General features: G+C 39.8%; 5 protein-coding genes across 5 annotated transcripts in view; 2 read left to right on the forward strand and 3 right to left on the reverse strand.

The window, feature by feature from the left end:
* The window catches only part of LOC125780501 (zinc finger protein 239-like), a 1,096,042-nt gene that overhangs the window by 199,843 nt on the left and 868,425 nt on the right, over positions 1 to 27,774 (reverse strand). The window lies entirely within an intron of this gene.
* LOC125801162 (zinc finger protein 585A-like) overlaps positions 1 to 27,774 on the reverse strand; it is a 270,147-nt gene that overhangs the window by 199,843 nt on the left and 42,530 nt on the right. The gene's annotated exons all lie outside the window — the stretch shown is intronic.
* LOC125801414 (zinc finger protein 271-like) overlaps positions 1 to 27,774 on the reverse strand; it is a 233,679-nt gene that overhangs the window by 184,745 nt on the left and 21,160 nt on the right. The window lies entirely within an intron of this gene.
* LOC111188979 (zinc finger protein 239-like) overlaps positions 13,114 to 27,774 on the forward strand; it is a 69,376-nt gene continuing 54,715 nt past the window's right edge. The window contains exon 1 of the mRNA XM_049478316.1: positions 13,114 to 13,147. The gene's annotated coding sequence lies outside the window, so the exon portion shown is untranslated. The remainder of the gene's footprint in view (positions 13,148 to 27,774) is intronic.
* The window catches only part of LOC125801407 (zinc finger protein 239-like), a 162,901-nt gene continuing 148,753 nt past the window's right edge, over positions 13,627 to 27,774 (forward strand). Inside the window, exons 1-2 of the mRNA XM_049478087.1 lie at positions 13,627 to 13,678; positions 20,879 to 22,553. Of these exons, the coding sequence (XP_049334044.1) occupies positions 21,021 to 21,908 (888 nt within the window). The 5' untranslated portion in view covers positions 13,627 to 13,678; positions 20,879 to 21,020 and the 3' untranslated portion in view covers positions 21,909 to 22,553. The remainder of the gene's footprint in view (positions 13,679 to 20,878; positions 22,554 to 27,774) is intronic.

The following is a 27,774-nucleotide window of genomic DNA, read 5'->3' on the forward strand; positions in this document are numbered from 1 at the left end:
CTGAGGAAAGATCTCTTTCTTTTGAGGGTGAAATAGCCATGCTTGGAGAAACTGAAACAGAATCTTGTTCAGAATCAAGAATGTCTGCAGAAAGGGACTGACTTTCAATACTGTCACTGATAAGACTAGGCTCTTCACTCTGTGGTTCGTCTATGGGCAGGAAGTTGACTGGTAGAAGAAGATTTCTGTGCAACACCCTCTCATTACCATCACGATCCTGAACTTTGTAGATGTGGAGTGAGGGCTTAGAGGACACAACAGTATAGATACATGACTCCCACTTGTCTGCGAGCTTGCGTTTGCCTCTGCATCCTTTGTTAGCCACAAGGACTTGGTCGCCAATTGACAGAGAGAGACCCTTAAGCTTTTTGTTATATTGCTGAGCTTGGTGCTTTTGTTCTGCAGCAGAGTTCTCTTGTGCTAGAAGCATGGCTGACCGAAGATCACTTACCAATGATTTCACATAGGTGTCATAGTCACATACCTTCTCATCTTGGAGCACATTTTTAAACATCAGGTCTACAGGCAGCCTGGGTATTCTGCCGAACATCAAAAAGAAGGGTGCAAATCCAGTTGTCTCATGCACAGTACAGTTGTATACAAACGTCAATGACTGAATCATTTGAGGCCATTTATGCTTTGATTTTGGTGGTAAGGATCTCAACATGTTCCCCAGTGTTCGGTTGAACCTCTCTGTTCCTCCATTTCCCATGGGGTGATATGGCGAGGTTCTGGACTTCACAACACCAGCCAATTCGAGGAGCTCAGCAATGAGTTCGCTTTCAAAATTTGCCCCCTGATCGGAGTGGATGCGTATTGGGAATCCATAAACACAAAAGAAGTTATCCCACAGCTTCTTTGCTACTTTCTTAGCTGTTTGGTCCTGGCAGGGGAAAGCAAGTGCTAGTTTTGTGAAATGATCTGTCACTACTAAAACGTCTACTGTTTTGTTATTACTGTCTTCAGCTGACCAAAAATCTATACAGACAAGTTCCAGTGGAGCAGTGGTTTTAATACTTTCCAACGGGGCTCTTGCTGCTGGTTCTGGAGTTTTGCTAAAAACACACCTCTGACAGGACCTAACATAGCTCCTAATGTCTTTTTCCATGTTACACCAGAAAAATCGCTGGCGCGCCAAAGAAAGAGTACGTGGCTGACCCTGGTGTCCGGCCAGATCATGAACACCGTTCAGTGCATCCTTCTTTAGAGACTCAGGCAGGACAAATTGGAATCTCTTGTGTTTGGTCAAAGGATCTTTGGAAACTCTGTAGAGCAAACCATCTATCAGTGTCAACTTCTCCCAGTGTTTCAACAATTTCAGAGCCTGAGGGGTTTCATTTGAACGCTCACGTCTGGATGGCCTACGTTTTCTCCCAACATAAAACAGGGCTCTAGTGATGGCATCATCCTGCAGTTGTTGTGATCTTAATTCATCTGTGGTCCAAGTGGGAAAAGTGCCTTGACCTTCAGGAATAAGTTCATTAACATGGCCTGCCAGTGAAGCAATTCGCTGCTTAGGCACATCATCCCATGCTTCATGAGAACTGAGAACACAAGAGACTTCATTTTCCAACATGGACAGAGGCTCTGGATCACACGTTGGAAGACCTGTCAATATTTGAGGCTGACATGACAGACGAAATGCGTCTTGAATGCACTCATTCTCCACTTTGCATGCTTGCTCCAACAGGATGGTATACGGTTCTGACAAGAGTCTTTTGCTAATAGGCTTGACAAATGGGTCTCGGCTCAGAGCGTCAGCCACAACATTTTGCTTACCTGGAACATGCTTGATCTCAAAGCTGTATGGCGCAAGCTTTGAAATCCATCGCTGCTCACATGCATCTAACTTAGGCTTGGTCATGATGTATGTGAGGGGGTTATTGTCTGTCCAGACTGTAAATTTGTGACCTTTGAGCCAGTGACTAAACTTGTCACACACAGACCACTTAAGTGCCAGGAACTCAAGTCTATGTGCTGGGTAATTCATTTGACTCCGACTCAAGGACTTACTGGCAAAGGCTATTGGTCTAGCTTTGTCTTCACCATCCAAAACTTGTGATAGAACAGCCCCAATGCCATCAAGGGAAGCATCAGTGGAAAGAATAAAAGGTTTGTCAAAATTTGGATGGGCTAGGACCACACTGCACAAAAGTGCTTTCTTCAAGTCACCAAAAGCCATCTCACAGGCTGGTGTCCAGTCCTCTGGTTTCAGCTCACGAAAGGTGCCAGGTCTTCTGCCACATTTTCCTCCTTTACCTTTACGTTTCTGGCCAGCTGTTAGGGCAAACAAAGGTTTCGCAATCGATGAACAGTCAGGGATGAAATGTTGGTAATATAGGATCATTCCCAGGAAGGATCTTATTCGTTTCTGTGACGGGGTATAACCATCCTCCATCATTAGGTCTTTAGTTGTAAAGCCAGAGATTACCTTCACCTTCTCTTGGTCAACAGATACACCCTCACTATCGATTATGTGGCCCAGAAATCGCACAGACCGGCGTAGGAAGTGACACTTCTCCTGGGAGAGCTTTAAGTTGTTTGCTCTTAATCTAGTCAGTACAACTTCAAGACGTTTCAGTGCTTCCTCCTCTGAAGGTGCCATCAGGAGCAAATCGTCTAAGTAGCACAGGAGCGTGGAGAAGTTTAAGTCTCCAAATATGGAGAGCATCATTCTCATGAATGACGCTGGGCTGTTACAAAGGCCTTGCGGGAGTCTGTTGTACTGATATAGACCTAGTGGCGTCGTAAAAGCAGTGTACTTTCTATCAGCCTCATGAAGCGGGATGTTGTAGAATCCCGATGTTAAATCCATGGTGCTGAAATAGGTACTTCCACCAAGTGCAGCGAGGCAATCTTCCTGATGTGGTAAAGGATGAGCATCCTTAATGGTCTTGGCATTAAGCCAACGGAAATCGGTGCAGATCCTCAGATCTCCGTTCTTCTTCCAGACCATGACAAGGGGTGAGGCATATTCACTTATTGATTTGCTAATAATCTCCTTCTCTTCCATTTCATTCAGTACCTCTCTCAGCTTGTGATAGTGAGCAGGTGGAACCCTACGATATGGAAGCCTGAAGGGTCGATCATCAGCAAGATGAATCCTATGTACAAAATCTTTTGCCTCGCCACAGTCCAGCTTCCCTTTAGAGAAGACATCTTGAAACCTCACCAACAGTTCAGCAAGCTTAGCTTTCCAAGTTTCTGAGACTTCACAAGCATCAATGTTTATGTCAGTCAATCCGCAATCCAAAAGCATCTGCTTAGTATCAGAAAATGTTGACTTGTGATGAATTTGAAGGTGTGCATGTACAGGATGACTTTGAGACACATCTTCAGTGACTGGAAGGTCTTCAACAGCAAGACAATAAGATACATCTGCCAGCTTGGTGTTGCGCTTTAGTGTGACAGGGTTAAGGGACGCATTCATGACCTTCATTGGAACCCAGCGGTCCCCCCACATGGGTGTTATGACTCTACCCACTAGAATGTTCCTAGGGCCAGCACGAGATGAAGTAGGTTCAACCACAACTGTGGCTCCTGGTGACACGTTGGCATTGCTTGGTAGTTTTCCCCATACTAAATACTCCTTTTTCGGGAGTAGTGTGACTGCTTGTTGCAACTTCACTGTGCCAGCTTTACTTACTGACTTCCGGTCTGACCTCTGAGAAACACAGCTTAGTAACTCAAGCAGCTGCTCACACTCTGAGTCCTCAGTCCTGGATGAGATGAGAGTCCAGTACTTTTTGTCAGATTTCATCTTCTGTATAACAGGCTTGATGACATTAGTTCCAATAATGAATTCATCACGCTGGCCAGGAACAACCAAGACTGGTACAATCAATTTAGATTCACATATCTCAACATTCAGCTCATATATGCACTTCGGGTGAGTAGTTAAGCCACCACAGCCAATGAGCACTATATTACTTGGAGATGGCTGTGGGCAGGGAAGAACACCAGCATTTCTCAGTTTTAGTTCACCCTCTTCACTGATTGTGCATGACATGGAACCAGAGTCTAACAGTCCTTTTAATGTAACCTGGCCACTGACTATTACTGGAGTATAAAACAATTCACTGGCTCCCTCTAGTCTCTGTGAACCTACAAAAATGGCTGTTTTCTCTGCTGGTAAGTGTGCACAACTGTTAACATAAATTGTTTCCAAATCTGGCTCAGCGAGGGTTGCATTAACTCTGCCCATGTTTCCCCTCTCACTACATGGGCTAATTAGTTTAAAGAACTGTTGGGAGTCTGTGTATTGGTCACTTGAGGCTGGGTAGCTTCTGGGCACTCACTTTTGAAGTGCCCTGCTTTCAAGCAGTGACGACAAAGTCGGTGAAGTTTACAGTGATCATACGTTGAGTGTTCTCTTTTACCACATACTCTGCAAGGCTGTCGGGTTTGGCTTTGTGTGCTATAGGGTTGCTTGTGGTGCACATTAGAAGAGGAAAGAGTCGTACTGCACAGTGAAAGCACTTTGTCAAGCATACTCACTACCTGTCTAAGGCCTGGCTCTGTGGCTGAATGATCAGAGGAGGGCATTGACAGCATTGCTGAAGCATCACGGTGCTGTTTAGTGTCATGAAGAGGATGTTGGAACTCGTCTTGTTTGATAAGTGCTTGGGTGATTGGTGCTAGACCCAGTCTATGTGCTGGAACCGATGGTCGTACAGCATGGGCTGTTCCTTTCCTCACATCTCTCTGGTGGGCATCCAGTCTTTCTTGGACCTCGGCTGCAGTCCATTTTTCTGCTGACTTGAAAGAGAAAGACAACGCAAGACCAGGGTCTGGGCAATGGGAGATGAACATCATTACAACTTCAGCACTTTGATCCTCAACACTCTTACTCCGTCTCTTCAAACACTCATCTGCTACGTCTATGGCCTTATTGAGACGAATCCAGTAATCCATAGGACTCTCACCAGCCTTGGGGACTGTGTTATAGAAGTCTCTCATAGGCATATTGGAGTATGTCAACTCACTGAAATGGCATTTTAGAATATCAAATATAGCAGTTGGGCTGCAGGAGTGCAGCTGTGAGTTACTACGTAGAGAAACTTTCACCATGTCTTTAGCTTTGCTTGTCAGTCGACTTAGGATAAACTCTCCAATTTCTTCTTCAGCATAGTTTACATGACGAAGGTAGCTCATCATTATGTCTTCCCACTCATGGACTGAAAGACTGTCCATACCATCACCACGAAAAAGAGGAGGTGGCTTAACATCTGACTGGACTGTAATATTCAGCTTTGAAGCATCAAAGACAGACTGTGACTGATGGTTGCTACTCTGAGAGTTGCTTTGTTGGTACATGGTTTGGATACTAGCAGTGATACTGTCACTTATTTGCTTGGCTAAGCCAGCCATAACATCACTTAAGACATCTGTGCTTATTACTGGGGGCAGAGACTCAGAAACATTGTGGCCAATGGGAGTGGAGACTGCTGCTGGGCCTTTGTGACAATCTGACATTAACTGGTTAACTGTGTCATCCTGGCTTTCTAAGTTAGAGGCTGCCGGTCTGCCTCTCCCATAACCTATGACTGGTGAACCCCTCCCAAATGCATATGTCACATTCTGAGAAAAAGGACTGTGTTCTCTGTCTTTATGTGTATCAGACCCTGACATGTTTGAAGCTTACGCCTTTGCTTTGTAAAAAAAAAAGTAAAAAAAATAAAATTACATAATAAAACTAACACACTTCATCAGTACAACATGTGTAATGCAATCTGAATTAGAGGTTATTTGCATATAATGGAATCACAGTTTAAACAGGGTCACTTAAAAAAACCTTCAAATTAAGTTGTATAATTCCCCCTATTATTTTATTATTATTATTTTTTTTTTTTTGTAGTTACCTAGACTGTATGCTTTCCGTTTAAAATATATTAGTAATTAACTAGACTGTATACTTTCCCTTTAAAATTTATTAGTAATTAATCAGAGCATGTAAATGAACTATTCTGCTTTGAGAATCCTTCTGCCTTTAGCCAGACTCACACACACGCAGGCAGCAGAGGGGGGAGGGGAGGAGGGGGGATCCAGTCTGCACCAGGCTGAGCAGCTTGAGGAGAATGTCAGCAATCCACGGTGATCAAGCAAGCGATGATCTTGGAATCCAAAAGGATCACGGCACCAAGTGTGACCGGTGGTTAGAGATGACAGACTCTGCGTTGTGTCTTTACTGGATTTTATTCTGATAAACAGATAAACAGAAACAGGCTTTAGCTCTGGCTAGATTGGCACCTCTTTTCTCCTCTCCGCTCCTCTCTCTCCATTACACATCATGTACAGAAAGGGCCCATATTTGCAGAGATGTACAGGCTTACAAGATAATAAAACTTAATAACAGAGTCAAAGATATTTAGCTTAGCATTTAATAGGTTAGACCATGCTCAAACTAGCATAATTAGCTCAGCCATTTAGCCACTTAGCCTAAGCGCTCTACAAAACTTTTTAACACATAAAATAAAACTCCTCATACCTGATAAACAGATAAACAGAAACAGGCTTTAGCTCTGGCTAGATTGGCACCTCTTTTCTCCTCTCCGCTCCTCTCTTAAGTATAAAAGCATATAAAAACAGGGAATAATTAGCTAGTTAGCCTGCATGCTAGCATAGACCATGTGCTGTAGCATTAGCAGTGCACAACCATGCATCTAAAAGTTTTAATATTGATTACTAGCAAGATATTTTAATGTACAATAGTTGTTAATAAACTTGGGGACATATATAGAACAATTTGGAGTTTTACGATTATATTAAAATATAGGATTATTTTGGATTAAAATCAAAGCAGTTTCTGACACCTACCTCTCCATTACACATCATGTACAGAAAGGGAAGAGGCAGGGTGAGGGGAGGAAATATAAGAGGGGAAAAGGGGAGGAGCCATTCCAACCCAGCCACTCTATATCAATACAGGCAGAATATAAGGAGAAGAATTTTGGGGAATTCTAACAATAAAACACTTGTATGTTTGAACTCTGTTACAGAAGCAATGTAAAAACTTACCCGTCCGAACTAGCGCTTGAACTCAGAGCTCCAGGGTGCTTGCGTTTTAGATGCTCATGCATCACCGTGGTGCTGCCGTGAAATGATAACTCTGCTTTGCAGTGTCTGCATTCAACTTGTTTTTTTTCTTTATTTTGGCTGAAATGTCCCCAAACTTTGGAAAGTTTAGGTCTCGCTTTCGCTGCCTCTCCGTCTTCATGCTGCGCCATCATTCAAGCTGCTCTTCTTTGTTAGCACTGACCGCTCTCGTTGTAGGCAGCGTAAGTGATACTGCCCCCTATAGTTCCTTCAGTGCATTGCAAAAATACCGACGCGTCGACAATGAAATTCCTCGTCGACAATTTTTTGTAGTCGACGTTGTCGATTATGTCGACTAATCGTTTCAGCCCTACTTACAACAGTAATAAACGCTGTAAAATTATTAAGTTATGCTTCAGTTCATTCTTAGAAGACAAGTTCAGACATTATTAACCATTAAAATACTTTAAACAAATGACTCAGATCATCATTAATTAACAAGATCTACTGCATTTGAAACATAAGTAATTTAGTAATTTAGTAATAATGTCTAAAGTATGGTAATTAAATAATGGATTGTTGGTATTGTTGACCATTTTTTAGAAATTCACTTACTCTGATGTATTTTCCTTCATAATACTGAATATTTTGGTGTTATTTTGGGTTAATGAAAGTGTGTAAAGTGTGTCCTGAATTTAAAATATATTAATATAGTTACAGCAGAACTGTATTACTGTGGTACACTTGCTATTCCACACTAATGGTTTTAACTGGGATTTCTTAATAAGACTACGCTTAATAAAACAGCGTGGATAAAGATACTGCAATTTGCTAACATTTTGTTTTATTTATATATTTTCAAACTATGTTTATAATCACAGTAAAATTGTGAGTTTTCTGTTAAATCAGTAAGTTAATCAACATTACTTAAAAAAACACTAGTGGCAGAGTGAAATTCCACTTTACAGAGTCTTACCTGACCCTTACCTCGCTACCAATTATTTCTTTTTAAATGTAATATTTTATAGGCGGACTTTTATTTTGATGGGAAAGTCACATGTCTTTCTGCCAGCTGTTCATGGAGTTGCTGCTGAACATTGCTGTGAAATGAGCAACAGTTGCTAATATAAAAGTCAGCTTGAAAATTTACATTTAAAAATAAAGAATTTGTTTCCAGAGGGATTATAGCGAGGAGATGTTCAGGTAAAACAGGTAAGAAGTGAAATTGCATAAGAATAAGTGGATTTTTAAAAATTTGTCCACAATATCAAACATAAAATGTTAAATGACTTTAAACAAGACATTCACATATTACTAAATAACCAATGTTTAAAAATGTATTAGACCCTGTTAGTTAATTATGATCTGAGCCATTATTTTAAGGAATTTTAATGGTAAATAATGTATAACCTTTTTAACACTGTGTATGTAATAAATGCTAAAGAGCTTTCCTTTAATTGATCAATATAAACATTTTGACCACCCAAAGAGAAGCACTTACTCCTTGTATTAAATAATCAATGCTTCACTTTGTGATGGTCACCATGAATATTTAAACAATTTTGTACTGACAAAATTTACCATGCAAGTTAACACTGTTCAAAAATGTACACTAAATTGATACAATCTTTTTAACACTGTATGTAATAAATGCTAAAGTTGTACCAGATGGACTTGGTCCTCACTGTTGATGGTAAACTTCAAGTGATGCCCCAACTTGTTTGCAATTACATTTCAATTTAGGTAAGATGGCTACAGTTAGAGTGACACTCAGAGATAGAAGAGATAGAAATGTGCACAAGTTTATCAGAAAAATATATTTCATTGTTAGAGTGACTTCAATCTACCCCAACAAATGGCACTTACTTATTACTATGGAAAGATCAGTGCTGTTGTTAGAGCACCAATTGTGACATTGATTCCAGTAGACAATCAAAATTTCATTTAAAATATTATGGTTACATTTTATTTACAGTTGTGGTCAAAAGTTTACATACACTTGTAAAAAAACATAATGTTATGGCTGTCTTGAGTTTTCAATAAGTTCTACAACTCTTATTTTTCTGTGATAGAGTGATCGGAACACATACATGTTTGTCACAAAAAACAGTCATAAAATTTGGTTCTTTCATAAATTTATTATGGGTCTGCTGAAAATGTCACCAAATCTGCTGGGTCAAAAATATACATACAGCAACATTAGTATTTGGTTACATGTCCCTTGGCCATTTTCACGGCAACTAGGCGCTTTTGGTAGCCATCCACAAGTTCCTGGCAAGCTTCAGGTCGAATGTTTGACCACTCTTCTTGACAGAATTGGTGCAGTTCAGCTAAATGTGATGGTTTTCTTGCATGAACCCGTTTCTTTAGCACTGTCCACATGTTCTCAATGGGGTTTAAGTCAGGACTTTGGGAAGGCCATTCTAAAACCTTAATTCTAGCCTGGTTTAGCCATTCCTTTACCACTTTTGATGTGTGTTTTGGGTGATTGTCTTGTTGGAACACCCAACTGCGCCCAAGACCCAACCTTCGGGCTGATGGTTTTAAGTTTTCCTGCAGAATTTGGAGGTAATCCTCCTTCTTCATTATCCCATTTACTTTCTGCAAAGAACCAGTTCCACTGGCAGCAAAACATCCCCAGAGCATAATACTACCACCACCATGCTTGACAGTAGGCATGGTGTTCCTGGGATTAAAAGCCTCACCTTTTCTCCTCCAAACATATTGCTGGGTGTTGTGGCCAAACAGCTCAATTTTTGTTTCGTCTGACCAGAGAACTTTCCTCCAGAAGGTTTTATCTTTGTCCATGTGATCAGCAGCAAACTTCAGCCGAGTCTTAAGGTGCCTTTTCTGGAGCAAGGGCTTCTTTCTTGCACGGCAGCCTCTCAGTCCATGGCGATGTAAAACACGCTTGACTGTGGAGACTGACACCTGTGTTCCATCAGCTTCCAAATCCTTGCAGACCTGCTTCTTGGTGATTCTTGGTTGACTCTTGACCATCCTGACCAATCTCCTCTCGGCAGCATGTGATAGCTTGCGTTTTCTTCCTGATCGTGGCAGTGACACAACTGTTCCATGCACTTTATACTTGCGTATAATTGTCTGCACAGTTGCTCTTGGGACCTGTAGCTGCTTTGAAATGGCTCCAAGTAACTTCCCTGACTTGTTCAAGTCAATAATTCGCTTTTTCAGATCCACACTGAGTTCCTTTGACTTTCCCATTGTAGCTTTTGTAGCTGAGTCTAATCACTGGGTCAAATGAGCCCTATTTAAATGGGCTCATGAGAAGTCAACAGCTGTAGTCAATCAGAATCACTTACAAGAAGTGAAGAGGCCATGACATGAAGCTAATTTGATTGACACAACTCGCTACATCACCAAAATTGACAAATTGTGTTGCTGTATGTATATTTTTGACCCAGCAGATTTGGTGACATTTTCAGCAGACCCATAATAAATTTATGAAAGAACCAAATTTTATGACTGTTTTTTGTGACAAACATGTATGTGTTCCGATCACTCTATCACAGAAAAATAAGAGTTGTAGAACTTATTGAAAACTCAAGACAGCCATAACATTATGTTTTTTTACAAGTGTATGTAAACTTTTGACCACAACTGTACATTTACCTTGATGTCCTGCAGATTCTTGAAAAGGAGATCGTACTGCAGCAGATCTTGTTTGTTGCTCACCTTGTCTAAAGTCTTACTATTTATGTATTCTGAAAGCTTTCCATAAATTGAGGTCATTCACACCTACTCCCTGTAAAATCACTCTCTAACATCACAATGGACCATCCTGATTTCTGTATAGAAGGCTACTTCACACTTAAACCATCAACAGTGAGAACCAAGTCAAGCACATTAAGAATCATTTGTTAACATATGGGGTCTTGGTGTAAAGCACTCTTACATATTGAAAGAATCGTAAAGATTTTATAGTTCTAATAGATCTCTGTATTGAAGAAAGTGTTGAAAAGAAATGTCACAATTTCTACTTTAACAATATTTCTGACCTTTGAGTAAAATTGGTAAGTGCTGTTTGTTGGGGTAGTTTTAATCCTCCTGTTATCTTCAAATTTACTAACACCTTTTATGTTTGGGGTCAATTTCACCCCAGCAATTTCAAACTACAAAAAATTATTATATATTAAGAAAAGTTGTACCCAAGTTTATGTCACATGCTATATTTGTTTGTTGACTACTTGAATAGTCATTAAAAAAAAACATTTGTAATGAAAAAGATTTAATGTTATCAAGAATAGTAACAAGTATTATGTTTAGGGTCAATTTGACCACAGGAAAAAAAACAAACAAGCAGAATGCTTAGTCACATGGGAGTCTGGATTGTAAAGAAGAAGATCCTACTTGTTCCATTCATCCCATATTGCTGAGTTTATTAAGCTCTCATCAGTCCTGCCTTGTTTCTGTGCTATTGAAGCGTAGGACACAGAGGAGACATGGACTGTGTTTAGAGACGTGCTGGATCTGTCTGCAGCCCAAACACCTGTTCTTTCTTCACCTTTTCACTGAGCAACACAATGTAGACTTACATGTGGGATTAAATCCAAGTCTTTCTAACTATGCCTCTATAGATTGTGGAGGATTCATTATAATCAGGATCCTCTCTAAAGTCCTCCTTTTTCTCAGACACATTCTCCTCTATGTCTCTGTCATGGTAAAAGAGATGTGAGAAATCCTCACTGAGAGAAAACCTTTTCTTAGACGTCATTTTCAGTAGAGACAGAGAGAGAGAGAGAGAGAGAACACACAGAGAACTGGTTTAGAAACTGCTGTGAAACCTTTTATATCTCTGCATAACCACTATGTTGTGTGAACTATTAATATGTTTGTAGGAACAATATATTCCTCCACAGAATGAGAAATATCAAGTTCTCATGAGAATTATGTTTTCCCCGCCCCCATCGCGTGAATTGTTAGTGGTTCTTGCACTAATACAGTTATAACAATGTTATTTTAGGAATCTGAATTGTTTTTGAAGATTATAAAATTGCATGTCATATTAACCTTTACATCATTCAACACATGTGTGTGTAAAATTCTGATATTTTTATGTTTTATAAAGCTAAAATAACCTGGGGTCAAATTGCAAGCAAGCAACACCGATGCATACAAAATGTGTACAAGACACAAGAAAAACATAGCATGAATTATATGGTTAGCCAGTTTTCTCTATTAAGTGAGGAAAGACACCAAATATGAGGTAAATAAAATGAGATTAACTACTTACATAAATGCTTTAACATTGAATGGGTCAAATTGACCCCAAACATAAAATGGTGTTAATCTGTTTGATAATCTGGCCCAAATAGTCTCAACATCAGTAACTTCTTCCTTTAATGTGTAGAAAAAGTTCTGTCTAAAATGGCTAATATTTTGTAGTAGAATGAGAATTTTGTAGTAGAATAGAATTAGTAAGTGATGTTTGTTGGAGTTGTACAGGAGCAATCAGAGAATCTCTATAGAGGACAAAGCCCACTTCAGAATATGCTCTGAATCTCAGTCACTTGACAGAGTCTGAAATTTATAAAACTGTATACATTTTTATTCTAAAATGTATGAAACATTTAAAAAATATTGTTTTTAACAAAATAATAATTTAAGAAAGTTTGATGCTTTATAGAATAAAACTTTTACTCATTTCCTCAAAACCACATAATTGCAGAGATTATTAAAGCCTATGAACTGCAGTTTTAATCCTATTAAACATGTTCTGTGTGTAACTCCAGCATCAGTAGCAGTAATGCTAGTAAATCTACTGAATAAAAAACATTAGTCTTAGAAAATGGAAATATAGAGGTACGTTTTCTTTCCTATTTTAGTGAAATACTTTGTTCTACTCTGTAAAATTAAAGGAAAACTCCAGAGAAATAGTTATACAGTGTTTTAAATGAGAGTTTAGCTGTTTAGCTCCATTCAGCTCCATGCATTGAGGACTCCCTCGCGGGCTCCCTCTAGCGGTGATGGGGTATAATGTGATACAGCGGGGGAGGGGGCGGGGCTCTACATAACCCGGATGAGGCTGAGCTTCCGGGGTCTGCAGTTCTCTCGCAACACCGGAGGAAGAGCAGGATCAGCTGAACTACAGAAGGTATGGAGAAGTCTCTCTCTCTCTCTCCCTCTCTCTCTCCCTCTCTCTCTCTCTCTCTCTCTCTCTCCAACACGCTGTTCTACATTCGCTCCTACACCACCTTCAGCATGTGCAGCATTTACACCACCAGCACTGGATCTTCTCCTAGCTCTGCTCAGCAGTCTGACTCTGACCCACAGACACATCTGAGATAAATCTGAGATAAATGTGGGTTAAATCTGATCTGGATCCGTCATAAAATCAGGGTCTCCAAACACACAGTGGTCCAGTCTCAGCATGGATCTGCTTCTGCGTTCAGACTGATAGCGGATCAGAACCAGGACAGATTTTACAGCGTTTATTACTGTTGTAAGTGTAACAGAGTAATAAAATAGCTTTGTTTTAGATGACCTTTATAAAATAAGGCACTTTAATGCTGTTAAATGAAGTTTTGGCGGCCCCTGCTGTTTAGTGGTGAACTGCAGTTACGCTACGTTTGGTCTTTCTGAGCCACCGTACCTCAGCAGCGGTCTGTGTGTTTCTGTGCTGCGGGTAGGTGCTGAGCTCCGTGTTCTATGAATAAATAGTGGTTAAAAACATGTTTTAAGTTAAAAATACTGCTATTAATTCGAGTATAAGACAGATTAAAAAGTGTTTTTGTAGAGAATTCACTGATTTAGGTAATAGTTAAGAGTTTATGAGCTTATTTCTCTCTTCTGATAGAAGTTAAGTGAGACTGTGGAGCTCCCTCTACAGTAGCTGTTGCAGCAGTATATCAGCTAATCCTTTTATTGTTATTTTTTGAGAGTTTTTTATTTATTTACTCAGCAGTATATCAGCTAATGCTATTATTATTATTATGTTTATTTAATGAGAAATATTTTTATTTATTTATTCAGCTCGGTCTTAACTGCAGATGCCACTCCAGTAAAAAGAAAATAAGAAAAGTACATATTGTTTTTCCGTTATCACATATAATGAAGAATGCACAGTTAATTGATGTACACTTATTGCAAGTGTTATCTGTATTTTAAATATTTTGGTAAACATATATAGATGTGGCAAGCAATATTAAGCAATGTTTAATAAGATAAGCATAATGAAAAATTCATTATTTAATTTACTGACAGCATCTTTTATATTAGGCGAATAGACCGAATATATTGATAAACCGCAAAACTGTATTACCCAGCAACTCTAGTTTTATTACAGATATTACAGTCAAACCTCTAAAATCCACTGATTTTATTTATTCTTCTAGTATAAATCATGCTGTCAATGGCTAAAATAAATATATTTGTCTTTATAATTCTGTTGTATTAAAGAATCATGTGTTCTGAGTCAGAATATTATCATAAAGTACGGTGCTAAATTGTTTTTTTCAACAACACTCACGTAATACAGACATTACAAACAATTCAAACCTGATTTCAGCTTTGTGATGCTACCAAAATATCCTAGAATAAAATGATGTAAAATGTTTCATTCAAAACCAGTTATTTAGCTAACAAGCTAATGTCCTCAGCGATTTGTCTATCCGGGTAGCTAATGTTAGCTAAAGTTGCAAGTAGCTAATAAAGTAGTAGCTCGTGTTAAAGGTACCAATGTTTTTTTAATCAGTATCTAATGTTGCTAAAGTTGCAAGCATTTTAGAACAGGTAGCTAATGCTAGCTTACTAGCTAAAGGTACCAGCATTTTTTAAATTGGTAGCTAATGTTAGCTAGCTAGTTAAAATTGCAAGCGCTTCATAACCGGTAGCTAATGTTAGCTAGCTAGATCAAGTTGCAAGCACTTAATAACCGGTAGCTAATGTCCGCTAGCTGCAAGCATTTTATTACCAATAGTTAATGTTTGCTAGTTGCAAGCGTTTTATAATCAGTAGCTAAAGTTTGCTTGCTAGCTAAAGGTACCAGCAGTTTTTTTTATTGGTAGCTGTTAGCTAGCTAGCTAAAGTTGCAAGCATTACTGAAATAAAAAAATATATTTCTTGAACACACTACTGCAAAAAAAAAAAATATATTTAATTGTATTATTTCATACAATATGATATGTGGCACACCCATAACTGAGATATTAAATAATACAAGAATTTTATCAGATTTCAATGATCCAGAATGTCAGGATATTAATAATGCACTCTGAATATCTCCATATATCCAGGATTAAAGTAAAATAAATGATACTGGACAGATACAATCTGTCTCTAGTAGATATGTAATGGGGAAATGAGCACAGTGTGAATTTTTCTTTTGCTAAAAACAGTAAAAAAAAAAAAAAAAAAAATATATATATATATATATATATATATATATATATATATATATATATATATATATATATATACAGTTGTGGTCAAAAGTTTACATACACTTGTAAAAAAACATAATGTTATGGCTGTCTTGAGTTTTCAATAAGTTCTACAACTCTTATTTTTCTGTGATAGAGTGATCGGAACACATACATGTTTGTCACAAAAAACAGTCATAAAATTTGGTTCTTTCATAAATTTATTATGGGTCTGCTGAAAATGTCACCAAATCTGCTGGGTCAAAAATATACATACAGCAACATTAGTATTTGGTTACATGTCCCTTGGCCATTTTCACGGCAACTAGGCGCTTTTGGTAGCCATCCACAAGCTCCTGGCAAGCTTCAGGTCGAATGTTTGACCACTCTTCTTGACAGAATTGGTGCAGTTCAGCTAAATGTGATGGTTTTCTTGCATGAACCTGTTTCTTTAGCACTGTCCACATGTTCTCAATGGGGTTTAAGTCAGGACTTTGGGAAGGCCATTCTAAAACCTTAATTCTAGCCTGGTTTAGCCATTCCTTTACCACTTTTGATGTGTGTTTTGGGTCATTGTCTTGTTGGAACACCCAACTGCGCCCAAGACCCAACCTTCGGGCTGATGTTTTACGTTTTCCTGCAGAATTTGGAGGTAATCCTCCTTCTTCATTATCCCATTTACTTTCTGCAAAGAACCAGTTCCACTGGCAGCAAAACATCCCCAGAGCATAATACTACCACCACCATGCTTGACAGTAGGCATGGTGTTCCTGGGATTAAAGGCCTCACCTTTTCTCCTCCAAACATATTGCTGGGTGTTGTGGCCAAACAGCTCAATTTTTGTTTCGTCTGACCAGAGAACTTTCCTCCAGAAGGTTTTATCTTTGTCCATGTGATCAGCAGCAAACTTCAGCTGAGTCTTAAGGTGCCTTTTCTGGAGCAAGGGCTTCTTTCTTGCACGGCAGCCTCTCAGTCCATGGCGATGTAAAACACGCTTGACTGTGGAGACTGACACCTGTGTTCCATCAGCTTCCAAATCCTTGCAGACCTGCTTCTTGGTGATTCTTGGTTGACTCTTGACCATCCTGACCAATCTCCTCTCGGCAGCATGTGATAGCTTGCGTTTTCTTCCTGATCGTGGCAGTGACACAACTGTTCCATGCACTTTATACTTGCGTATAATTGTCTGCACAGTTGCTCTTGGGACCTGTAGCTGCTTTGAAATGGCTCCAAGTGACTTCCCTGACTTGTTCAAGTCAATAATTCGCTTTTTCAGATCCACACTGAGTTCCTTTGACTTTCCCATTGTAGCTTTTGTAGCTGAGTCTAATCACTGGGTCAAATGAGCCCTATTTAAATGGGCTCATGAGAAGTCAACAGCTGTAGTCAATCAGAATCACTTACAAGAAGTGAAGAGGCCATGACATGAAGCTAATTTGATTGACACAACTCGCTACATCACCAAAATTGACAAATTTTGTTGCTGTATGTATATTTTTGACCCAGCAGATTTGGTGACATTTTCAGCAGACCCATAATAAATTTATGAAAGAACCAAATTTTATGACTGTTTTTTGTGACAAACATGTATGTGTTCCGATCACTCTATCACAGAAAAATAAGAGTTGTAGAACTTATTGAAAGCTCAAGACAGCCATAACATTATGTTTTTTTACAAGTGTATGTAAACTTTTGACCACAACTGTGTGTATATATATATATATATATATATATATATATATATATATATATATATATATATATATATATATATATATAGTACCCTGACATGATAATTAGGGGTGGGTGATATTTTATTGTATAATATTGTTCACAATATTTCAAAATGCTGCCGATATTAGTGCATACGTTAGTGCACCCCTCTAGGCCATATGCATTTACAATGGCTTATATGTATATGTATATATATATATATATATACAGTGGTGTGAAAAAGTGTTTGCCTCCTTCCTGTTTTCCTGATTTTTTGCATGTTTGTCGCACATGTTTTAAAACATCAAACCGATTTAAATGTTAGTCAAACCAAACACATTTAAACACAAAATGCTATTTTTAAATAAAGGTGTTATTATTAAGGGAGAAAAAAATCCAAACCTACATGGCCCTGTGTGAAAAAGTGATTGCCTCCTTGTTAAAACATACCGTCACTGTGGTTTCTGAAACCTGAGTACACTGTCTCTAGCCACACCCAGGCCTGATTATTGCCACACCTGTTCTCAATGAAGACATTACTTAAATAGACCCTGCCTGACAAAGTGAGTCCACCAAAAGATCCTTAAAAGCTTCACATCATGACAAGATCCAAAGAAATTCAGGAAAATTTGAGAAAGAAGTTAACTGAGATCTAAAAGTCTGGAAAGGGTTATAAAGCCATTTCCAAAGCTTTGGGAATCCAGCGAACCACAGTGAGAGCCATTGTTCACAAATGGCAAAAGACACGGAACAGTGGTGAACCTTTCCAGGAGTGGCCGGCCGCCCAAAATTAGCACAAGAGCGCAGCAACGATTCATTCAAGAGGTCACAAAAGACCCCACAACAACATCCAAAGAACTGGGCAAAAATGGCCGACATGGCAGAGTTCCTAGACGAAAACCTCTGCTGAGCAAAAAGAACATTAAAGCTCGTCTCAATTTTTCCAGAACACATCTTGATGATCCCCAAGACTTGGGAAAACATTCTTTGAACCGATGAGACAAAAGTTGAACCCTTTGGAAGGTGTGTGTCCCAGTACATCTAGCATAAAAGTAACGCTGCATTCCAGAAAAAGATCATTATACCAACAGTAAAACATGGTGGTGGTAGTGTAATGGTCTGGGGCTGTTTTGCTGCGTCAGGGTCTGGAAGACCGGCTGTGATAAATGGAACTATGAATTCTGCTGTCTACCAAAAGATCCTGAAAGCGAATGTCCGACCATCTGTTCGTGACCTCAAGCTAGGCCTGGACAATAATTCGATATCGGTATTAATCGCGATAAGAAATGTTTCAATAACGGTGATATCAGTTTTGTGGTATATCGATATGTATTAGGATCACGGACAGGCGTTTTTTACTGGCGTCAGCTCGCCGCAGAGCTCAACACATTCAGCCCCCGTAGCTGGGCTACGTCAGTGCGTGATGACGTAACCACACAGGCACGTAGCCAAATAGGCTAGGCTAGGCTAGGTTAAAATGGCTAGGCTCGGGTCCGCTTCGCTACGCAGCAAAAATGTCTCGCGCTGGAGCCAAACGGAGCCGAGGACCCGAGGCCGGCCGAAACGAGTCTACCTTAGCCTTGGATCCGCTCGTCCCGGCTTTCTGGCTTTCACAGACATCTTCCGTCTCTTTCCAGCTTCTAGTCTAACTAACTGTCACAGGCTGTATTTTATTAAGCACACAGTAGGTTTGTTCTGTGTGTTTTGATTCAGAGACGAGTCTTTTTAACCATTAGAAACAATCTCATCACAGTTTACATGGTTAGCTCTGTTACCTTTTTCTTATAAAAAGTATATCCAGATATGTTTTAATATCAGAGCTGCAACCCACTGCAGGAACTTAAAAATCCTCTCCAGCGAGACAGAGCGGGGTGGGGCTTCTCTACCTGCGCTCCGCAAAACCAGAAGGCTGATTGGCTGTTTCTCCTGAAAGGCGGAACTTTACCCTTGAACTGGCTACGTGATTAGTGTTAAGAGATTTTCCATTTACACACGGCCAGTGACCTGTCTCATCATTAATAATACAGCTGAGCTGAGCAAAATCATTCTGGGATAAAGCCCCTGAAGCCCAGGCCAGGGACGCCCCTGGTTAGAACTGCAGGGTGGAAAGCAGGTCGCAGTTCTCGAAAGAGGCAAACTTACAGAGCCTGGTTTGAGCTCAGAGGAGCTCCGGCACAGACACGAGTGGACCGCTATTCCTCCTATTACACCTCAGTGCAGCGCTGCAATGAGTCTGAAGCTGTAATTTTACTTCTTTAAAAACTTCAACAGTCAAGGAAATCCTTCCTAGTGTGCCTTTAAATAAAGATACTCAGGGAAATGGGAATACAAGTATCTTCTCAAGATCAACTTTGAGTCTTTATCCAGAACTAACAAAAGGTAGAAAACACAAGAATACCCCAGAAGAAGGGGAAACAAAAAGCAGCCCCAGGAGAACACCCAAGGAGGCTTTAAAATAAAACCTAAGGACATTTGTCTTTCTTTCTTTCAAACTAAGAAAGTTCTCAGCTTCTAGTGAGACTGGAACAGAATCAAGACTGTCTGTGGGCAGTCCTTATAAAGGCACTAAGCAGGTGTCTGCCTGATTATTGCAAATGGCAAAATGTGGCCTCCCTCTAGTGGCTGGAGGACCACCAGGTACAGTACAGAAGCTTTTATGGTAATATGAAGATGTCCCAGTAGGTTTTGTCAGTGTAGTGTAACTGATTGATTTAGACCAGGCATGTCAAACATACGGCCCGCGGGCCGGACCCGGCCCGTTGGATGATTTAATCCGGCCCGGCATAAATTTCTGAGTATGTCAAAAAAAGAGGCGAGTTTCTAGCTCCTTTCTATCAAAAGTTGTGATTTTTTTAAAAATGAATACAAATTAAATGCTCTCTCCGGTCGCTAGAGGGCAGTAAATGTCCCGCATGCAGCACAGACACGGCAATCTTGCTTCACCATTCACCACTGCTAAACAAGATATCGGTCAACACACCCTTCCCAAAATGGCACTGTCAAAAAAAAGAAAAGTGGACACGGAATGCAGAGTTTTCCAGGAAAAGTGGACTGAGAAGTATTTATTCACAGAAGTGAATGCAAAACCAGTGTGCTTGGTATGTAATCAGCAAGTTGCAGTGTTCAAGGAGTTTAATATTCGGCGCCACTATGAGACTCATCACAAATGGTTTCATATTAAAGACAGTTAATATTGTGCAGTATGTTCTCAGCTTCAGATCTGATGTAGTCAAATCTTATTGCCCATGCACTGCTATAACTTTTATTTTGTATTTCTTTTTTTTATTTGTTTCAAAGCAGTATGACAATTAAGGTAATATATTTTTTTCATAGCTCCCACTTGAGTTTGTTGATGTGGTGAGTTGGTTCAGGTGTAAAACTGCATTCACTCAACTGTTAAAATAAACCAGTTGTTAACACATTCACCGCCAAACATGAAAATCTTTTTTTTCCATTGTTTTATGAATAAATGTGTTGTGCTTAGAAAAGATCCCTTTTCATCCATGATTATAATATGTAGGGTAGGCTAAAAATGTAGGCTGAATAATAAAGCATAGTACTGAAAAACAAAGCTAAATATTTGGAGTTGACATTCTTTTACTGATCCGGCCCACCTGAGAACAGAAAGTCTGGATCCGGCCCCAGAGCCAAACTGAGTTTGACATGCCTGATTTAGACAGTTCTCTTCAGTTAATTGACCTGCTTTTATATTAATATTCAATGGCATTTTTCTTTGTTTTTTTTTTTTTCAGAAATGAAAATATTCCCCTGAAATTCATCACCAACAACCAGGATATTTAACTAAGAGCAGTGTTAAACTGCTGAAAGAGGTGAAGCAGAAGCCGTCCTGAAGAATCTCCAGAACACACAGAAATTGTTGCATTTAACAGACAAATGAAGCCAAGTCCCGACATGGAGAAACATCAGCACTCTGTCAAGAGTTTTACTAAACAGAGTCATCTCAAAAAACACCAGCGCATTCACACAGGAGAGAAACCGTATCACTGCTCAGACTGTGGGAAGAGTTTTACTAAACAGAGTGATCTCAAAAAACACCAGCGCATTCACACAGGAGAGAAACTGTATCACTGCTCAGACTGTGGGAAGAGTTTTACTGAACAGAGTACTCTCAAAATCCACCAGCGCATTCACACAGGAGAGAAACCGAATCACTGCTCAGACTGTGGGAAGAGTTTTACTAAACAGAGTCATCTCAAAATACACCAGCGCATTCACACAGGAGAGAAACCGTATCACTGCTCAGACTGTGGGAAGAGATTTACTCAACAGAGTGATCTCAAAATACACCAGCGCATTCACTCAGGAGAGAAACCGTATCACTGCTCAGACTGTGGCACAAGTTTTAATCAACTGGGGACTCTCAAACTGCATCAGCGCATTCACACAGGAGAGAAACCGTATCACTGCTCAGAGTGTGGGAAGTGTTTTACTCAACAGAGTCATCTCAAAAATCACCAGCGCATTCACACAGGAGAGAAACCGTATCACTGCTCAGACTGTGGGAAGAGTTTTAAGCAACAGAGTCATTTCAAAATACACCAGCGCATTCACACAGGTGAGAAACCGTATCACTGCTCAGACTGTGGGAAGAGTTTTACTGAAAAGGGTACTCTCAAAAATCACCAGCGCATTCACACAGGAGTGAGACCATATTACTGCTCAGAATGTGGGAACAGTTTTACTCAGCAGAGTCATCTCAATAAACACCAGCGCATTCACACAGGAGAGAAAACTGTCCCAAATTTGTCTCACGGCAATTAAAATCTTTTGGACAGAACACCTTAATCCTACATGTTCCACCAGAAACAAACATTAACTGATTTTAACAATGGATTTTACAGGTTCAGCAAAATGAATCTTATCCAGCAATCACGTTTATTGAATTCCATGTTGTGTTTTCTCGTATGTTTGATATTTCAGGACATTCTTTGTGAGACAGAGCTCAGTTTTTAGGGTAGTTACGGTAAGAGTTCAGTTCTGGAGAAGGGAAGGTCATTCGAATGAGGGCACTGTCAAGGATTCAAGGAGATTTTATTGTCATTCGCATCACATGTGAATCAGAAACACTCATCCTCAGCCGCAGCAGATCAAGCTTGTTATCCAAAGAGCGGAAGTTGGGTCAGAACTGACGTAAAAACAGCTCAAAATAGGGTGTTAGCTAGGAGCGTGAGAAGCCGCTGCACTACTGTGCGTCGCCATCTTGCATCTTACATTCAGTGCTTGCACCAGATGTTAGATTAGCATAACTTAGCCTTTAAAATGTAGATGTCGTAGTTTTTAGGAGTAAAGTAGGATTCTTAGCTTGCAACTAAATGTTTAGGACCAAACCTATAACCTAAGGTCCATCCATATGAAAGGAGAAGGGGAAAACGCCACCAGAGCCACAGAGAGACGACACTGTGCTGGGTACTGGCATGTGGACCGGAGGAGCATCCAGACCCCCGCAAAGAGGCCAACAAAATCCTTTCCAGAGGTTAAATAAAACGCTCTAGCCGTAGTTCCCATACTGAAATCAACCCACTCAAGACTTGTGTAGCACAGTAAGGTTGCAGGCTCATTCACTCCCTCTGCTGGTGTTCTCATTTGTCTATGATTCAGTCGCTCTGATTAAAAATGTGTTACTATAGAGGGATATAGGTGATTATTTGGTTGCATTGTATTAGTCAAGTTTTATACTCTCATCATTCCCTTTTTGAGTATTATATGTTGCTGAAGGTTTTTTATTCTTCAAATTTACTAAGAACATCCAAATTATTTAGTATCTTAATAGTTTTTATCCAGTACCAACAACAATTATCTTTGTATTGCTTCACCTCTATATTTACTCTTCTGTGTGTTTTAATAAAAGGCTTTTATATTGCAGATCTGCAATCTCATTGTGTTTTCTCAATATATGTGCATCATGAAACCTATAGGCCTGAGATTATCTTATGTTATTATTTGTTAAATACACAAAGTCGCCCAAAGGGAAAAAAACAGTGTGAAATGGATTTGGGTTGAAGTGAAACATGATAGTCAATTTCAGAATGAAATTAAGAAAGATTTTTTTTTTTTAAGTCTTAAAAGGGATACATTTACTTCCAGTGGTATAGTAGCATGTGTTTAACTTGTATTCATATGCTTATAGTTAGGGTTGCACCGATAACGTATCGGTATCGGCACCGATACTGGCACGTACACATAGTATTGGTATCGGCAATGGGTATCGACCCATTTAGTACTATCAGCACTGCACTGGCTTCCAGTCAAATTCCGCATAGACTATAAAATTCTCCTGTTAACGTATAAAGCCCTACACGGGCTCGCTCCTGAGTATTTACAAGACCTCATCTCCTGTTATGAACCACCGCGATTACTTAGATCTCAGGGTGCTGGTTTATTAGTAGTTCCTAAAATTCAGAGGAGCTCTGCAGGAGGAAGAGCTTTCTCTTATAAAGCGCCTCAACTCTGGAATAATCTCCCCGAATATGTTCGGGACTCAGACACAGTCTCAATCTTTAAGTCTAGACTGAAAACTTACTTGTTTAGTTTAGCTTTTGGTAATTAATGTTTTTCCCTTTAGATAAGGCTGCAGATTCAGGGGTTCATGGACAGAGGGAATTGTGGGTAAACTGAGATGCTGGTGCTGTTGTTCTCCCACTGCACACGGTCACTCAGGTTTGTGGACGGTGGAGTGGGTGGAGGCCAGTGTTTCAGGGAGCCTTCATGTCTATGTTACCTTCTGGCTCTCTGCCTTTAGTTAGGCTGTTTTATTTAGATCTGCCGGAGTCATTAGCCACACTCTGATAATGTTTTATATTCTCTGTTTTACATAAATCCAGTCAAAACTAATTCCATCTCTCTGCCTTCCTCCAATTTACTGACTGCCCACCTGTCTGACCCGATACCGAGGGATGTTGGACCCTCAGGCTCTCATGTCCTCTGTCTGGCCAGACTGGAAGTTTCTGAAGTCAGCTCTTCTCCATCACCCACCACAGATCATCTGCTCATCATCCATCTTACTCTATAAGCCATTAGTGGAGCTGCTATACACCTGAATATATAAAACCTATGTGGATGTATGAAAGACTTTTTAAAATTAATTTAAAAGCCATTTGACCAGTGGTAGGATGGTCCCCCCTTTAATGTGAGTCTTGGTCCTCCCAAGGTTTCTTCCTCCTCCTGCAGCTCTGAGGGAGTTTTTCCTTGCCTCCGCGCTCACTGGGGGTTCTGTATTCTGTATATTCTATGTTTAATCTTTTGCCTGACTCTTTGTCCTGTAATCATTGTAGGTACCCTAGCCAGCCTGTAGGTGGCAGCACCACCAGTAATGCCCAATGCAAGAAAACACCAGAAGAAGAAATAGGGGTGTGGCTTCACATGTAACAAAAGCTCTCCTGAGGCAGGAACAAAACCTCTTTGAGTTTGCCCACAGACAGGTAAACATCTGAACAAAGAGACCAGAACATCAAGACCAAGGCCTCTCCTTTGTTCTACCAAGAGAACAAAGAGAACATCTTTAGGCCTACATCTTCAAGATTACAACTTTAGCCAAACGTCTGATCAACGTTTCCACACGGCTATTTCTTCAAGACAAGCTTGCACGAGATACACAGCTCGGAAAAGAAAAGAAAAGCGACCAGATCCTTCTCTTAACTGTGTACAAATTTCCTGGAACCAAAGCCAGAAGGACGAATCATTCCCAGAAGATTTACCTGGACGTCGTCAAAACCCTTTCTATAAGAAGGCTGAAAATTCCCTCAATCCAGTGAGGACGGAAAACATGGATATTTCTAACATATCCATTGCGTAAGACTGAACTTTAAAACATCTGGGCATAGTTTAGATAAAGAACATTTTATCTTTAACTTGTATTGTATTTTACATTTTACATAAGTGTAATTTTATTTATGAAATCTGCAACTGTTTAGATTCTAAACTAAATTCTGTGAGCAAACCAACCTACTTTTCTCTGCATGCAAATCTCTTTCTCTTTCTAACACTGAAATACAGCTACTGTATTTCTCCCTTCTAAAAACTAGAATCTAGCAATAGCTTTAAAACTGTCTCTTTAAATAGTCAGCTTCAGTTCTTTGTTCTGGCTCGACAGACACCTTAACAAAGAACAGCTGAATTCAGTTACAGTGGAGCCACGCTCCACGTTTAAACTCAGCGCCATTTATCCTTTGTCCGCGCGCACGCGCACACACGCACGCTCCTCTCGCGCACCCGCGAGAACACGTGCGCACACTCGCATACGCGAAAACCCCATACCTGTCAAGTTTTGGACTTAAAAATAAGGGAAATTTTCCATTCACCTGCTTCGAGTCGCCCACCAACCCAACCGAGGTTCAGAATCCCTTATATTTTAAGACAGGTTTACAATAAATCTAAAATAACCACCTGGGAACCTTTAACAAACTAGATTATCAGAACAATTAGATTATCAGAATCTGACAGGTCTATCTTTGTTGACACTGAAATATTGTGGACATTCCTATATATGTAATTCTTATACTACAGCCTAAGTAAAACCCTTTTCTAGACATTTACATGAAATCATCAGCTTTTACAAAAAGGACATGGACCAGATATATTGCATAAGTCAATATTAGTCCAAAGGGGCCTAAACAATTAATAATTTTATTAATACTTCTTTCTATTGATCAATTCAGTTAATTTCAGCCCTCTTCACATTTTCTCTCTCTCCAGATCAACCATCTCTTCTGCCCCTTCTAAATAATAAAATACACCACACTACTCTTAAACTAGCCCTGAACTAATAAAATAAATACAGTTTCGTTCATTATAGCTTACAGTAGGCCTGCAATCCTAAATTAATAAACACAGTTTGAAAATGAAATGGTTATTGGCTGATCAGGGCAGGTTGAACATCTAATTGTAAAGTTAAGCTAACTGAGTCACAAGCTGTATTTTCTTAAGCACACAGTCGGTTTGATCCGACTGTTTCAGAATCAACGTCATCATAGTTTACATGTTTAGCTCTGTTACCTCGCTGTATATCCAGATATGCTTTAACGTCAGCTGCTCCGACTAGCTCTCACAGCGAGGGGGGCGGGGCTTTCCTACATTGCGCTCCGCAAAACCAGGAACCTGATTGGCTGTTTCACCTGAAAGGCGGGACTTTCTCCTTGAACCGGCACTACCATTGGTTAAGAGACACAGTGACCAGTGCCCTGTCGCCTCAATAATAAAGTTTTTTTTTTTTTTAATATATATATAATACGGGAAATTTACGTGAAAATACTATTACGGGAGGACGGCGGGAAAGAGGAGGGTTTCCCGGCCAAAACGGGAGACTTGACAGGTATGAAACCCCCTTTCCGTCTCTATCGCGCTCACACACGCGCACGCACGCACCCGCTCTCTCTCTCCCTCATACACACACCCTTAGCTAAATAACCATTTAGCTCTCATATTGTAAATATACTGACTGCTGTTTGTAATATTTGTGTTTAGATTAGTTTGTGTGTTAATAAATGTCCATTTATTTTCACCAAGTTGTCTGTGTTGATTTCATGAATGCTGGTTGCTGCCAATAATCATATAAAAGAATTCAATTTAAGACCTTCATAATCTGAGTCAGCAATATCAGAATTTTAGTCAGTGATTAAAATCCTGATATTGTGGCTTGTTAATTAATAACTTTATAAAAACAAGTGTAGTTTTAATATTAATTAAAACTACAATATTTGTAAGGCGCAAGTAATTTTATGAGACTGATTACTTAATGAGATTTATGCCACCAGCACCTACATCATGTTTCTGTAAAGCTGCTTTGTGCCAACACCAGTTGTAAAAAGCCCTATACAAATAAATTTGATTTGATTAGTGAGTAACTTTACAACTCCTGCATCAGTTTATACGAGAGACTGTAAAAAAAGATGGACGCTGTGTCGCCGTTCCCATTCATTCAATGAAAATGAAGCCGAAATCTTCCGCCGTGTTGGCGATCCTGACACCCGATTCTACGCAGCAGAGACCAGAGGAGGGAGAAAGACTGTGGAGAGCAGCCTACTCATTTAAATAACCCCGCCCCTGAGGGCTGCCTCGCGGTCACAGACTGCAGAGCGGGGCGGAGCGGAGCTGACGGTCTCTTATTGGTCCCCGCCCATAACCAGCCCTTTTACCATAACCACACCTTTTTTGAATGGAGCTGAATAACGTTTTAAAAACCGAGTTCTGTGGGGATATAAAAATTTGACAATGTAAGCAGAGGTTAAACTAGCTGCTGCATTTAAATAATGGAGGTAGAATTACAGCATATTACAGCATATTATATTATGTTGTCTGTTTTGCCATTGAAACCTATGTGGATGGGTGGGGTTACACAGCTTTCTGCAGCCGAACAGCAGGGGGCGCCCGACCTGTGGTGGCTTCACTTTTGAGAGACGAGGCTCTGTCCAGCTATATACAGTCTAAGGTTTATACAGTACAGATCTGAATACACAAGACAGCTACCTAAATATCCATCTAAATAATTATTACTTGCTTGAGTAACAGTCTTAACCTCTTAACGTGCCATAATATATCATAATGAATATCTGTCTGTGTTTCTGAATAATTATAGGTTCAATATGGACACCCAATATGCCAGTTTAAACCTTAAAATATCAGTTATCTTATC

The sequence above is a fragment of the Astyanax mexicanus genome, chromosome 4 (assembly GCF_023375975.1).
Source record: "Astyanax mexicanus isolate ESR-SI-001 chromosome 4, AstMex3_surface, whole genome shotgun sequence".
NCBI classification, from domain to species: Eukaryota; Metazoa; Chordata; class Actinopteri; order Characiformes; family Acestrorhamphidae; genus Astyanax; species Astyanax mexicanus.